Source organism: Plasmodium brasilianum, chromosome 8, assembly GCF_023973825.1.
Source record: "Plasmodium brasilianum strain Bolivian I chromosome 8, whole genome shotgun sequence".
In the NCBI taxonomy this organism is placed as follows: Eukaryota; Apicomplexa; class Aconoidasida; order Haemosporida; family Plasmodiidae; genus Plasmodium; species Plasmodium brasilianum.
In genome coordinates this window covers 368,732-385,035 of record NC_090121.1, presented here as the reverse complement: position 1 = coordinate 385,035, position 16,304 = coordinate 368,732, and the positions used below count along the sequence as shown (strand labels likewise).

The 16,304-nt window shown below is 29.0% G+C and overlaps 4 protein-coding genes across 4 annotated transcripts; 2 read left to right on the top strand and 2 right to left on the bottom strand.

Moving 5' to 3' along the window:
- Window positions 1-293: 293 nt before the first annotated feature.
- MKS88_002264 (CCR4-NOT transcription complex subunit 5) lies at window positions 294-1,800 on the top strand (the record flags this gene model as incomplete). Its single annotated transcript, XM_067215260.1, has 5 exons — window positions 294-408; window positions 791-938; window positions 1,116-1,176; window positions 1,406-1,565; window positions 1,730-1,800. The coding sequence occupies 5 exons, from the start codon at window positions 294-296 to the stop codon at window positions 1,798-1,800; spliced, it is 555 nt and encodes a 184-aa protein (XP_067073703.1).
- A 1,509-nt stretch (window positions 1,801-3,309) lies between these two features.
- On the top strand, window positions 3,310-6,314 carry MKS88_002263 (IMP1-like protein; the record flags this gene model as incomplete). Its single annotated transcript, XM_067215259.1, has 4 exons — window positions 3,310-3,382; window positions 4,181-4,446; window positions 4,526-5,539; window positions 6,162-6,314. The coding sequence occupies 4 exons, from the start codon at window positions 3,310-3,312 to the stop codon at window positions 6,312-6,314; spliced, it is 1,506 nt and encodes a 501-aa protein (XP_067073702.1).
- An 834-nt stretch (window positions 6,315-7,148) lies between these two features.
- Window positions 7,149-9,083, bottom strand: MKS88_002262 (uncharacterized protein; the record flags this gene model as incomplete). Its single annotated transcript, XM_067215258.1, has 1 exon — window positions 7,149-9,083. The coding sequence occupies one exon, from the start codon at window positions 9,081-9,083 to the stop codon at window positions 7,149-7,151; it is 1,935 nt and encodes a 644-aa protein (XP_067073701.1).
- Window positions 9,084-11,662: 2,579 nt separating this feature from the next.
- MKS88_002261 (uncharacterized protein) lies at window positions 11,663-16,244 on the bottom strand (the record flags this gene model as incomplete). Its single annotated transcript, XM_067215257.1, has 8 exons — window positions 11,663-11,817; window positions 12,033-12,332; window positions 12,483-12,715; window positions 13,164-13,210; window positions 13,512-13,558; window positions 14,487-14,634; window positions 15,825-15,943; window positions 16,235-16,244. 8 exons carry the CDS (start codon window positions 16,242-16,244, stop codon window positions 11,663-11,665), a joined length of 1,059 nt encoding a protein of 352 aa, XP_067073700.1.
- Between the last annotated feature and the right edge of the window lie 60 nt (window positions 16,245-16,304).

The window sequence follows — 16,304 nt, the reverse complement described above, 5'->3', positions numbered from 1 at the left end:
TCATCTTATTTTTCTTTTTTCTTATTTTTGTCACTATATTATTTTAATATAACAAGATAGCAACATATCGAGAGGTTTAGATTTATAATTACACACATGAAGGAGAGTGGAAACAGAGTAAAAAACATAGATCGATCATACAGAAATAAAAACAAAATAAATATTTTTATTTTTTTTTTTTTTGAGGAACCAGAATTATTGTAAGATCATTGCAAGATCATTGCAAGATCATTGCAAGATTATTGCAAAATTATTGCAAGATTATTGCAAAATTATTTTAATGTTTATGCAAAATGAATGATAAGAGTGATCAATATAAGAATAATTCCATAAAAAAAAATGAAAAGAAAAAAAATAATAATAATAAAAAGTTGTCCTTGTCATCTCAAAAGTTGCTCGAAAGGAATTGTAAAAAAAAAGCTAAATAAAAGGGGAAAATATATATAAATGTATATGCATACATATATATATACGTGTGTATGTATATATTTGTATATATAAACCTGTGTGCAAGCCCGTAGCCGTAGTGATGTGTCCTCTTATGAATTATAAGAGATATACATTGTCTTTACGAGTTACGGAATCGCTTGAACTGGTACATCGTTGATAGGGAATATTACATTATTTTGTAGATATATATATATATATACCAATATGTGTACAAATATGTGTATGTATAATAACGGCGCATTCCTAATTACTTTTTATGAATGCATTAATTTTTTGCTACAAATAGTATGCAATATTAACTCATATAATGATTTACTAATTTACGTTCACCTTTGTTCAGCATTTAAATTACAAGAATTAATTGAAGTGAGTTATAAAAATTGCATAAAAAAAAGTGATAGGGACCTGTTCAGACAATATACCCCCAGAATGTTGTGGGGAAACCCTTGTAAATATTTTCCTACCACACCGTTATCAGAATTTCAAAGGTTTGCTTAAAGAGATATTGTAGCCTATGAAAATTTTGCTACTGTTAGTATGTACTGGTGCATACATATACGCAAACACGTATACATACACGTACACACACACGTACATATACACATGTATATATACATATGTACTTACGAACATATGTACGTGTGCACATATTATCCATTGCGCAGCCCTAAACTGTTTGAAAAGCTCCACTTGGATACGTTATTTTTTATATTCTATTACCAAGCAGTAACATTCTCAAAAAATATGAACAGTACATGTACAAGTGTTTACCAAAAAAAAAAAAAAAAAAGGGGCACTTCTCCATATGCACTTACATATTTGAACTGATGTAAAAGCGCTTATATGCTAAATGTTAATGTAAATCCGTAAGGTATATATATATATATATATATATGCATATGTATATATATACACGTATATCCATTTTGTACAAATTTGTTTGCACCTCTTTAAGGGTACCTATCAACAACATTTAGCGGCGAAAGAACTGAAAAAGAAATCGTGGAAATATCATAAAAAGTACACAACTTGGTTTTTACCTTATGACAATAATGTTACAATTTCAAATGACAAAATGGAACAAGGCACATATCTGTCTTTTGATTATGAATCGAGTAATAATACCCATATGTTTTTGTATATTTTAGAAAAAAACAAAAAAAGTTTACCTGACTTGTGCATGTGAAAGGATGTGAAATGATGCGAACTAAAAGATCTTATGTTATGTTATATTGTTTAATTTTAATTTTTTTTTTTTATTTTTTTATTGTTGTTGTAGCTTGGTCAAAACAGATAAAGAACGATTTTTCGTTTGATCATAAATACTTGGAAGATGAAATAACAGTCTAATATGTGCTTTATTTTTAATTTTTTTTTTTTTTTTTTTTTTTTTGAGTATATTTTTAACGAATAAAAAGTAACATACATGTGTATTAAGAAAGAATGGTAAACGCTGTTAATATTCCATTTTATTGTTTTACCCATTTTTAAGGTACAATGTAGAAGGGTGCATGAGTATACACATATATCTGTACGCATGTGTGTATGTGTGTGTGTGGGTGTATGTATGTATGTATGTATGTATGTATGTATGTATGTATGTATGTATGTATGTATGTATGTATGTATGTATGTATGTATGTATGTATGTATGTATGTATGTATGTATGTATGTATGTATGTATGTATGTATGTATGTATGTAGTATGTATGTATGTATGTATGTATGTGTATGTATGTATGTATGTATATGTATGTATGTATGTATGTATGTATGTATGTATGTATGTATGTATGTATGTATGTATGTATGTATGTATGTATGTATGTATGTATGTATGTATGTATGTATGTATGTATGTATGTACGTATAAACGCATATATACACACACGTAAATAGTGTGTATGCCTAAATTAAGGGATGTACAATCTTGTGCATTAACTTTTTCATTTTTTAAAATCTATCCTTGTTATTTCTCACAAAATTTCATTGTTTTTACTTATTACTTTGTAATAAGAGACAAAATTAAAAGAGACTAAAACAGTTGAAAAAATTTATACTAAAAGTAACAATCAGTAATGTAATAAGCCAAGAAGTAAAAAAAAAAAAAAAAATATATGTTAGGGAGCTATATGTAGATCGGCCTTTCAGTTGTGTTTCACTTATGTGTGTACATGTATATATATTTATACATATGGGTAGATATTTCTCAAATGGAGGAAAATTGAAGTATATATGCATATACATATATATGTATATATATATTTTTTTGTTTTTTTCCCCAAAATATAAAGAGGAATAAGCCTCCCCCCGTTGTTAATTCAGTTAAGAATTTTACTTGAATAGGGCATATAATGTATTTGCCCTGTATGTATGTACATATGCACAATACATTTATTTGCAATTATTTTAAAATATGATTGTTCCAATATGTAAATATGTAAATATGTGAAAAGGAGTTGTGTGTATCTGTATGATATGATAAAGCATTTTTTTTTTTTCTGAACAAAAGTTGGGAACGAAAGCCTGTCCAAATGTAGATTTTTTTTTTTTTTTATTTCCGCTCTTATTTAGAACAGTTATAACATGTAAAAAATAAGATTAAAAAAAAATTATATTTTTTTTATTTTATTTTTTTTTGTTTCGATAGTACTATTTGTGTTAGAATTTTTGGGAAGCAGGAAAAAGAAGAAAAAAAAAAAAAAAAATTATGTATATATATATATATAAGTACTAAAAAAATAAAGAGTTTATTTAATGAGTTGTGCATGGGCAGCATGATACAGGCTGCAACTGTGTTTATCCATCAGTTACTACTCCTTTTGTAAAGTTTGTGCAACTCCTGGAAATATTATGAGATGCTGATAATTTTTTTAAAATCTCTTTGCATGTATGTAGATATGTATGTAGATATTTTCTATGTTAAGACAGGTAGTTACTAGTGAAGAGAAGCAAGATATGTCATTCTTGTTGTACAAAGATTTTTAATTCTTCTTTTTCATATTTTCTATCTTTTCTATCTTTTCTATCTTTTTCATTTTTTTTTTTTTTTTTTTTTTTTTTTTTTGTAACAATTTAATTGGGAATGTTTTCAATTTTTCTTATTTAAATTCTATATGAAAAATAATAAAGACATCATTGTTATCTATGCCTAATGTATATGCCGCTTTCGAATCAATTTCTAAATTTTTATCTTTGTTTATTTCAGTTTTGTTTTACTGCTCTGTTTTATGATTTTACTACTGTATTTTACTTTCCTACTTGTCTGTTTTATTTATTTTCTTTTCTTTAAACCAAGTACAGAGAAAAGACAATGTTCATATAAATATGTCCTACCCTGTGCTGCACTATTCTGCTCTTATTTTTTATTACACACTTATGCACCATAATACAGAAATAATGCATTTGTAAATTTGGTTTGTATATTTGCGCATGTACATACGTATTATTATGGGTATGTACTTGAATGTGCATGGTAGGGGGAAGACAAGCACTTTTTGTAGAGTGAGAAGATATTGATTTTTTATTCTGATCTTTTTTTAACAACAAAACGTGCACATGTTATGTGTGTTAGAGTAGACTTTTCTTTTTAAAATTGAAAAGATTACTCTAATCATTTTTGCTTTTTTTCCTTTTTTTGCTCTTTTTTCTTTCTATTTAACTTTTGTAAAATAGGAATATTATCTATGCATGTAACTCCGGCGCTTATGGTTGAAGAGTATTTCTAAGGAGGAACGAAAAATAGTAGTAGTAGTAGTAGCAGTAGTAGTAGTAGTAGCAGTAGTAGTAGCAGTAGTAGTAGCAGTAGTAGTAGTAGTAGTAGTAGTAGTAGTAGTAGCAGTAGTAGTAGCAGTAGTAGTAGTAGTAGTAGTAGTAGTAGTAGTAGTAGTAGTAGTAGTAGTAGTAGTAGTAGTAGTAGTAGTAGCAGTAACAGTAGCAGTAACAGTAACAGTAGCATTAGTAGTAGTAGTAGTAGTAGTAGCAGAAATGATGGAGTCGAAAAACGCTGATAAGGAAACAGGTAATGGGAATAAAAAAAGGGAAAAGAAAAAATATGCTGCAAATCCTAAAAAGAAAAATTTGAAAGAAGGGGGAGATAAAAAGCCTAAGAATTATCTGAAGGGGAGTGAAAAAAACAATGATTCGGTTATAGGTATTGCAAAAAAGGAAAGAAATGATAATATCAGGGAAGATGCAAAAAAAGAGAAGCATTATATGCCTAAAACTAATGTAAGCGAAGTTAAGAATAAAAAAAGACAAGATTTAGTAAATGATGTAGACAATAAAAGGAGTAGATGTTGTGCTTTGTGTTTTTGCTGTTGTGATAATGAAGACGAAAAATTGAATGAACTAATTTTAGAAGATGAAAGACGAAAGGAAGAAGAGGAAAGAAAACGAATTAAAAGGTTAGAGGAGGAAAGGATTAAAATGTTGGAGGAGGAGAAAAGGCTTAAGTTGTTGGAGGAGGAGAAAAGGCTTAAGTTGTTGGAGGAGGAAGAGAGACTTAGAATATTGGCGGAGGAGGAAGAGAAGCACAAGATGAAGGAAGAGGAGGAAGAGGAAGAAGAGGAAGAACAAAAAACGAAAGAAACAAAATTAATAAAAAAAGAAATAAAACCTAAGATATTTTTAAAAAAAAAAGTAAAACTAAATTTTATTGGTGCAGCATCAGCACCTACCCCACCAGATGAATCAGCATGTATTGGTCCATCTCCGGAAGTAAAAAAAACATCAGTACCTGTGCAAGAAGGGGTATATTTAATTTACTCTCCTGAGAATAATGGACAGTTAGAAGTATATTATTCCAAAACTGCTAAACAAGGGAAAGGAGTAATAGCATACATACAATCTAAAACTATACCTGACTTTTATTTTCAAAAAAATAATGGAAAAGAAATTCTTCTTGCGGATGTGTCTAGAAAAATGCAAAGCATTTATGTAAATGATCTAAAACCCTATTATGAATCTTATATTAAATTTATAAAAATGCAAAAAAAGTTCAACGGAGTTTTATACTTTTTACCCGCCTTTGACGCACAACCACCTCCAAAAGTGGATATCATATTTTATGATAGTAAGAAAAAGAAGGTAATACTCAGAACGATACTCTTTTTTATAAACCAACAAATGTTATGCGTGCTCATATGTCCTCACATAGGCATACATGCGATTACATATACATATACATGCGTAAATACATCTCTATCCTTGTTGTGCCTTTTTTTTTTTTTTTTTTGTTTTACCTACATGTAATCATAGCTTCTTGTATATGCATGTATGCGTATATGGGCATATGTGCGAGTATGTGTGAGTATGTGTGAGTATATGTATATATATGAGCATTCCTCCCGCTGAAAGTTATTCCCGTATGCAGTATGCCCCATCATGTTTGTATTGCTCATTTTCATTGTTGTAATTTGCAAAAGAAAAAAATGGACTTTCTCTCATTTCGTATTTCTTTGCAATAATATGAACAGAGCGAATATTTCTAAGCATGATGTTCGTTTATTTAAAAGTTACGTTGTGCTTCTTTATTTGACCTGATCCTTTTTGTACCTGTTCTACCGCATCATGAATCCACGGATGTTATACATATATATATATATATGTATATGCATTATGTAGGTGTACATGTGATATCGCTCTAATAGCTCTCTGTTCATTGCACTGTCAATCCGTTTTTATTGACTTTTTTTTTTTTTTTTTTTAGCTGCACTTTACCCCAATAGAGAAACCAGTCGAGTTTAATGGAGATCTCCTTTTTGTAATTCAGGCAGGGCTTCAAATATTCCGGGAGGAAATAGACACTGAGAAGCTTTGCTCCTACATAAAGGCATATGGGGCATTGTTAAATTTAACTTGAGCGGTGAGTACATACATGTGAGCATGAGTACATTTGGATCATTGTGTACGCTACTACCCGCTTTCCCAAATATGTTTTCTCTTTATCTTTCATTTTGTTTCGTTTTTCCTTTTTTTTTTTTTTTTTTTTTTTTTACAATGCTGTGATGTTCTTCTTTTCACATAAGTAAAAAAAAAAAAAAAAAAAAAAAAAAAAAATGTCTCTTTTTTTGGATTTTCTTTTTCAATAATATGGTCACTCAGACAGAGGTTCGAATTGCGTTTGTTTCTTTTTTCACTTCTTTTTTTTACTTTAATTAATTTTTCATTTTGTTTAACCACGGCATGTCTTACTCTTTAACTTAAGTTAAGGTAACCATTACATTTGGCTATTTTTTTAAAAAAAAAAGGGCTCAAATATTGGAGAGTAAAATGAAGGAAATTTTTTCCCTTTGTTATGTTATGAGGTGCAGCTTGGCATGGTGTATGGGAGGACGAGATAAACGCTGTCCATTTATCGCGCATTCTTGGAACAAAAAAAAAGGAAAAGAAAGACAAAAAAAGAAAAAAAAGGAGAAACGAAAAAGGAAAAAAAAGAAAAAAAAGGAGAAACGAAAAAGGAAAAAAAAAAAAAAAAGAGATACAAAAGAGAAAAAAAGAAAAAAAAAAAGGAGATACAAAAAAGGCGAAAAAATTCAAAATGCTACAAAGTGGGACGAAAAAAATATCCAAGAAGGATAATAAATGTTCATATGAAACAATACGGGGGGAAAACCAAAATAACGAATTACCTACACAATATCTGTTTTGTATATACTCCTGAACACGGAAGAAGATACCCCTCTCCTGTATTCTATTACACGTCGTACTGATCGTCTACATGACCATAATCGTCGACATAGTTGCATTGGTTAACTTCCTCCTGGGTTAATTTTTTTTTTTTTTTTAATTTCAAAATATGATTAAACTTGTTGAATTTGTTTATGTGTAATTTCTCCCCTTCTCTTAGTGCATCCCCAAATTCTTCGCCAAATTTTTTATTACTCCATAAGGGTTTATATAATGCATATAGAGCTGAAAATTTTTTTCTTTCATTTTGTAATTCATAGCATTGATATTTATCTTCTACAGGATCTTCACATGATTGATGTGTCCTTCCTTCTCCTCTAATTTCTGTCATATAGTAATGGTACATTTCTGCCATTTCTGGGATGGACATATTATAGGAGTATGATTCTTGTTGTTGTTTATTTGAATATACACACATATTTAAGACAATAGTTTTATTTCTAATTTCTTCTTGAGGGCATTTGTGATTCCCACCTCCAATATAATCAATTGGTTCAGCTCTATCAAGAAAATACGTAATATAATCTGGATCATTATTTGGATCTAGAATATGATCAAGTAAGATTTCTTTTGCTCTTAATAAAGCATGTTCATTTATCAATTTAATTTGTTTTGAGGGATATTTTTTTCTACTCGAGATGCCAAACAGTTCTGTTTTTATTGCAGCAATTCTTGGGTCATCTTTCTTACATTCATGCCATTCTAGTATAAGTTTTTTCATAATTTTATATTGCTTTATTCTATTCCAGTTAGGATCTTCATAATATCCACCAAAAAATCCTCGTGCTGCTAATTCCCACTCAATTTTAGGTTCAGGTATAAAAAAAGTAGGACTTGGAAAACCATAAGGAATAATATGATTTTCATGAGCTTTATGATTCCATGGATAAATAAGGTTTGTTAAATTTTTTGATAAAACTGGATCTCTCCATGCTGTATTTAATTGTGTTGTTTCCTTTGCACAATTGTAATTCCAATTACCCCATTGTCTATACTCTAAATCTTCTTCTGTTTCTAAGAATGTTTGATCTTGATTTCCATCTGGATCAATATCAAATTGAATCATTTCATCATGATTAAAATTTCTCCACTCAACACCATGATCTAGATAATATGGCATTTCTTTATATCTTGGTCTGTCTACTCCTTTTTCTAATTTTAACCCTTTCCCTTCATAGTTTTCAACTCCTCCTTCTATTTTTCCACACGCTTTTCTCGAATCCCTTTTGTAATCTAAATATGCCCACTCACATTTTAGAAAATTGTAATAAGGACTTAACTCACGTGTTATCGTTTCGTGAAATGGAATACTTATTTCCCATGGGTAGTTCTTAACTGGATCTTCTAAAATTTCTTTCGTTCTTTTTTCGTGTATGGATCCTTTTGGGGCCAACGTCATCTGGACCGTTACACTGCGATTTGATCTACTACCTCTCGGCTCGCTGTACCTCCGACTTTTACCCCTCCCCTCTGTTGTTCCACCACGCGGAGTTATGTAGTACATCATGGGAAATATGGGAAACATAGACCTTTTGGACATTGTCGTCATTTTGAGAAGTTTTGTTAAATTGGGAAGCTGCACTTTTTCGGGCAGTCCTTCCAACATTCGGTGTGAAGACTCAGTGGGCACCTTACTATATGCCTCATCTTTGCAGCAGATTATTTTGCTTTCTATTTTTTCAAGAGGTACAGTTTGAATCTTTTTTTTCCTTTTTTCATGATGTTTACCCTTATTACCTATTCGTCTACTTCTATTCCCAGTGTGCTTGATGTGCATTACAACCTTAGATGGGAAAACCTTTCTGTATAAGGTGGAAATCCCTTTGTGTGTTTGTTTGACAGAGGAAGTACAGCATTTCATAGATAGTCCTCCATACAATTGGATAGAAATTATAAGAAACGACACCTTCACCCATACATTCATCAGCATTAGCATACTCATTCCTATTCTCATTAAAAAATTTTTTTTTTTTTTTTTTTTTTCTGTACCAGTTTGACCATTAACACGTTAGCAATTTGATGGAAATGCCCTTGTCGATTCGTTAGAAATGCCTTTTGAGTTTCTTTGGTGTATGCCTAATTTACTTCTTTTTTTTTTTTTCTCCCTTGTGTTCTTTTTATACGTACGTTTAAGAGTATAATACTTTGGCGCGAGCAAACTGAACCCCCCCCCCTTTCTCCCCTCCTAGAAAGGTTCCTAGTAGAGCTTCCCCTATGCGACAAGTAGGAAGATTTTAATTTTGAATTTTGAATTCTTCAATTGTATAGATGGAAAAAAGAAAAAGAGCAAACTGAACATACAACGGTGAGCACATGACGTCAATGCTATAATTGTACCTCTTTCCTGCAAGTAAACCCTCAATTGCTAATGTGGATCGGGTTAATATAGAGCAAACACGAAACTAAAATGATGTTAATATATGTAAACAAAATTGCGTTTGTATTCTTAGTTATATTTCTCTAGTTCAAGCATTTTATTATTATGTTTCTTTACTTCCCTTTTGAAATATAGAATTTATAATTTTAGGAGGGATTGGGAGTGGGGCAGGTAGAAGGTATGGTAAGAGTTCATATACCACAAATGTTGAGCGGTGCTATCCTATGGTAATCTTATCTGGTTAAGCGGTGCTAACCTGTGGTAATCTTATCTGGTTAAGCGGTGCTAACCTATGTTAATTTTATCTCGTTAAGAGGTGCTAACCTGTGGTAATCTTATCTGGTTAAGCGGTGCTAACCTGTGGTAATCTTATCTGGTTAAGCGGTGCTAACCTATGTTAATTTTATCCCTTTGCACGGTTTTGCTTACTTTTTTGGCTAAAGTGAGAAATGGAAAGAGAGTAACGATAGATGAAATCGGGGAACAAAACATGGAAGCAATAATAAGTAGTTGCTGGAAGATTTAATTGGTAAGACACCATGGGGATGTACATGTGTTTCTACTCGTGTTTATGCACGTGTGATATTGTGCTTGTATGCAGTTTTATTGCATACGACCCTTTCTGATTCCTCAATAATTGTAACTACGTACAACATACTTGTTCTAGTAATATTCCTTGATAATTCTTTATGAGGCAAAACAGAATATGCTTTTAATTTGTTCCCGGACGGGTGCAAACATATATACCCACGTGTACCAACATATAGAATTGTATATATGTATATGTAATATATTAGAGTATAATGTAATATCCTTTTTGTGTATTCCTTAATTTCAATTGGGGGAGTTTTGGGGAGGAATACACCTTGTACAGTAGTTACGCATTACATTGTATGTAACGTGGTCGACATGAACATGTACGCAGTGAACAGTTCTGTTCAATTCATATTTTTTCGGATGAAAGTTATTGCACGTCGTATGGTACATGTACATGTTCATGCAGTAAGGCGAATGCATACTTCACCTTAATTTTAACAATTACCACCCCCTGCTCCAAACTTTGTTCTTCTCACGTACTTTACAAATTATTTTACTAGCGTTACAAATATATAAAGAAATAAGGAAGCTTAAAAAGTATGGTCATTTTATTAATGTGCATACAAATTTGTGTAAAATTTTTTAATATTCTTAAGGTAAAAAAAAAAAAAAAAAGAAAAAAAAATAGGAGATAGAAAATTATATCGTTGCTCAGAAGAGCTGTACACAGATCTCGATAGAAGAGATTAAAAAATGGAAAAAGCTCAAAAAAAAAAAAAAAGGAATAAAAAAAAATAAAATAAAGCAATGGGAAGCAATATAAAATAAAACAAACTGAAATAAAGCAATGGGAAGCAATATAAAATAAAACAAACTGAAATAAAGCAATGGGAAGTAATATAAAATAATACAAAATGAAATAAAATAATTACGAACAAACAAAAACACGACAGCATAAATTTTAGAAAATTGAAAAAAATAAAAAAGTAAATTTTATCCAATTCTGCCAATTTTTATCACACGAAGCAGAAACAATATAACCAACTCGGACTTTTGCAATTGGGTTATACAAAAGGATGACTGAAGACATGAAAGGATGAAAAATTTTGTATACAATAGTGCAAATTCAAAAAAAAAAAAAAAAAAAATGAAATAAAAAAAGAAAAGAAAAAATGAAGATAAAAAAATAAACGTAAATGATAAAAAAATAATAAAAAAGATCAAATGACAGGAAAAGGGGCGTAACACATATGGACAGTACAAAGGGGGCGCATAACAAAAGTGGATATAAAAATGGGGTTAAAGTTAGAACGGAAAATCGTCAAATTTTAAAATGGAAAATGGCAAATATTAAAACGGAAAATGGCAAATATTAAAACGGAAAATGGCAAATATTAAAACGGAAAATGTCAAATATTAAAACGGAAAATCGTCAAAATTTGAAATGAAAAATTGTCAAATTTAAAAAAAAAAAAACCCAATTTTATCAAAAAATGCCAAATTTTAAAATGGAAATGCAAATAGGTCGTAGGGCATAAAAAATAAAATAAAATAAATAATTAAATGAATACAAAAATTTAAAACAAACTGAGTACTGAACTTTTCCTTTAAACATAATTCTTTACACTTTGAAAGTCAGTCATAAATGTGCCATAGGAGTCGTAATCAAATAGGAAAGATTGTTTTTCGAGATCTTTTCGAATTTTGGTTTTTAAAATAGTACATGTTCTTATACAACTAAAGATATACTGAACCTTTTGCCCTAAAAAAAAAAAAAATTAATTAGTCACAAGAAAATTATTTAAATGGTTTAATGTTACAATTACTAAAGAATGTGTATAGCTCCTTTCCCGATACAATGTATAATTGATATATGCCATATTGTATGTGATATGGAATTTACTATGTATCATTCACTACGTTGTATATTTTTTAAGAAGGGCAAAAATTATGACTGATGCATAAAAATATATTTACGTTTGCTCACTTTTGTACCTGTGAAAAGGGTTAAAACGGACTTAACAATATTTATAGTTATTATTATTTCCATAAAATAATTGAAATATATACTTCTACTTCCATAGTAATATAATGAACTGTTCATTTTTTCATTTGAAATAAATGCAAAAGATAATATTGTAATTATAACATACAACAATAATTTCAAAAAACACCATACACTTAATATAAAAAAAAATTTGCCTGACTTTTTTAATAATGATGATATATCATTAGTATAAGCATATATTCCTTGACATGTTAATATAATAACAATAGCTAAATCGAAAATGGAAAAAAAGAAAATGGTTTTACTGATTATATTTATATAAGGTATATATAAAACGAATAGTAAATTTAAAAAAAATTCTAGTAAATATATAAATAATACTGTATTCCATAATACATAAAGAAATATTTTTGTTTTACGTGTTTTATAATTATCTATGTTCAAATTTAATTTGTTTATTGGAAATCCCCATTTATTTCTACTGTCTTTATACACATTATAAAATTCTGACAAGTGCGGCTTATTAGACATGATTAGTTTAAACAGGGGTTGGAAAAAAAGATAAGATAAAATAATGGAAAATGTATTGCTACTGCTGTTGCTACTGCGGTTGGTGTTACTGATGGTACTGCGGTTGGTGTTACTGTTTCTACTGCGGTTGTTATTGTATTGATAATGTTATTGCTATTGTATTGGTAATGGTAATGACGATACGGTGAAGCTCTACGCCTTTGAGGCTATAACCAAATGAAACTCTGAAGAACGTTCTAGGTTAATTAAATAAAGCTTACTTATACTCCCCGTCAATTCATTTGTCTCACCTCTGTTCACTTTTTTAATTTAGTATCATCAGATGCACTCCAATCCGCTATATTTCTATCCAGTGCACTGCGATTTGGGCAATTATATTCTATTCAGTTTATTCAATTCGATTTAATTTATCCAACTAAATTTAATTTATTCAATCAATTCAATTTATTCAATTCAATTTATTCAATTCAATTTATTCAATTCAATTTATTCAATTCAATTTAATATATTTAATTTAACTTTTTTTTAATATAATTTCTTTTTTTCTTTTTTTTTTTTTGTCCCTTCACCTTTGCCGCTCTTCTGTGTCCACGATTTTAATTCGATGGCGGCTGTCCTTTTTTTATTTTATCGTAAAGAAAAAAAAAAAAAAAAAAATTTTATCTCCTTAGATAAATTAATTTTATTTTGCTTCGCTTTTTTTTTGTTCCTTTGGAAACACAAAATTTCATAAGATGCCTTAAACAAATATTTGGGCCAGAAGTTTAGCCGAAAATTGTTCATGTAATGTGTTTCGTTTTGCCAAAGTAACAGTAGACTGGTAAAATATTTTCCTTTTTCAAATTAAATAAACACAAAACATAGGTGTGCACATTTGATATACAGAGCGTAGTTACATATAAAGTACTGATAATTACAGTGGTTGTATTGACGGGATAAAGGTGAGGTAACATACTATAACGCACTGAAAAAAAAAAAAAAAAAAAATTTTTTTTTTTTTTTATAATACACAAAAAAAAAGTGTTTTCTCTGTCGCAATGAATCATTCAAGCAGTAGTGTCTAAGTGAAGTGGTAAAAGCCAGTTCGAAAAAGGTGTACGGATGTGTGTCCTTTTGTGTGCACGTACAGAAGTGCACGTTCTACGTAGTACACACATATATATATGTATACATATATGTATACTTGGACGATTTTTTTTTTCTTTGTACGCCTTATCGCTGTTCATTTCACCCTCATCCTCAATTTTCACTTGACTTTAACGTGAACTTGACTTCAATTTAATTTATCTTCAATTTAATTTAACTTCAATTTAATTTAACTTCAACTTAATTTAACTTCAATTCAATTTAACTTCAACTTAATTTAACTTCAACTTAATTTAACTTCAACTTAATTTAAATTCAACTTAATTTAAATTCAACTTAATTTAACTTCAATTTAATTTATCTTAATTTTGATTTTAATTTTTTTTTCCTTTTTTTGGCCATGCCCCAGTATTTTTACTGCCACTTATTAATTCCCTTTCCCAGTTGTATCACGTTATTTCAGACAATTTTTTTTTTTTTTTTTTTTTTATTTCTTCTCCTTTGCTGCATTATTATAAAACTAGTTACAAATAAAATAATTTCAGTTTTAGTTTTAGTTTTAGTTTTAATTTTAATTTTTTTTTTTTTTTTTTTAGTTTATCTTTTTTGTACTACCCCTTTTTACTTCTTACCTATTTTCACTTTAATAATTTTTTGCCTTATTCAATATTAAACACTCCTTACTCTTTGCTATTTTTCCCATATAATAGTACAAAGTATATACATGCGTTTTACTTTTTTTTATATAATTTTCTATACCAAAAGAAAAAATAAAATAAAACGAAATGAAACAAAGTGAAACATACTGTTAATTATCGTCTTAAAAATAAGGTAAAAACATTGTAAACAATTATATATCTCTAGCTTTTCAAATAAAAAATAAAATAGAATAATACTGCTACCACTACCACTACTACTACTACTACTACTTCTACTACTATTAATAATAATAATCTGTAAAACAGGAAGAAATAGTAATAATCAGAAAGACTCTTTATGCAATTTTGTGCATAAATAGAACAAAACGTAACAGATGTTCCTGGGTTAATATACTTCCATATAAAGAATAAAAAAAAAAAATTAATAAATAAAACGAATAAGTAAAAATGAAACGAATAAGTAAAAATAAAATGAATAAATAAAAATAAAACGAATTAGTAAAAATAAAACGAATTAGTAAAAATAAAATGAATAAGTAAAAATAAAACGAATTAGTAAAGATAAAATGAATAAGTAAAAATAAAATGAATTAGTAAAAATAAAACGAATTAGTAAAAATAAAAAGAATAAGTAAAAATAAAACGAATTAGTAAAGATAAAATGAATAAGTAAAAATAAAATGAATTAGTAAAAATAAAATAAATTTTGAAAGCGAAAGTTTTACATGGTTGCGTAAAAATATATTTAAAAAAAATAAAAAAAGAAAAAAACTACTTGGGTGATAATAAATTTGAAGAAGTGGGAAAAGGCACACATCAGTACATACATATACATATAAAAAGATATATTAGTGTATGTACATGTGTGTATATATATTTGTATTTGTATGTATCATGGGAAACCTGAACCGCTTCGAAAAGGAGCAAATAGAAAAAAAAAATAAAAATAAATAAAATACATAAGTGCAGATTGGAAGTTATATTATTAACAGGTACATCCTTGGTAGTGAAAAAGGATAAGCAGTTACTCGAGTGTACATGCATATGTGACTACATATACAAATGTTCGTACATACATCTGTACACATAAATATATACCTATATATAGATATATACACACATGTATATGCATGTTGCATTTTATAATCCCTCGCTTCGTGGATGTAGCAATGAGCATTTCTGCTTGTAAATGTGCTCTTTATCATTTTATAATTTTAACAGTTTCGTATTATGCACATTTGTCATTAAACCATATTAAATTAGTTGAAACTGCATAGAGGTATGGTACATAAGTGGGAAATATAGAAAGATGTGCAGCATGTGTTTATGTATGTTGACATGTATTAACTACGCACTTTTGCATTAAGCAGACAGGGGGGAAAAATTGATTAGCATAAGTGGTAAAAAGGTGTATACATGCATATGTGCTTATATAAATAAGTACATATATACTTATGTGAACATACATATTAACAACAACGCTACAACAACTTTAACATTTGTCGTTGAAAAGGGTAAAAATTGAGCTTTATGGTAGGTATTCCTTTGTTCATAAAAAATAAATTGATAATTTATTTTTTCATTAGTATGATTCCCTTTTTTCCCTGCGTTCAAATGGGAAGGTGCATGTACATGTACAGGTATATATATATATATATATATATGCACATACATATGTATGTGGGGGTGTTTAAAGAGCTCCTACAAGTACCATCTTAAAGGAAATGGAAAATAAAATGAAAATAAAAATGGAAATACAATGAATTGTATATACTCCAATATTCTCTAATATTATCTGATATAATCTTAAAAGATCTAATATTATCCGCTGTTAGTGAGAATTCCCTTTAAAGGTAGTGTACATTATTTTAAAAATCTCCACAAGTTTCGGTTACTCCCTGTCATTGTGAACTTAGTGTTGCATGCGAACAGAATAAAAATTGTACTCAAAATGTAATTGCTTTA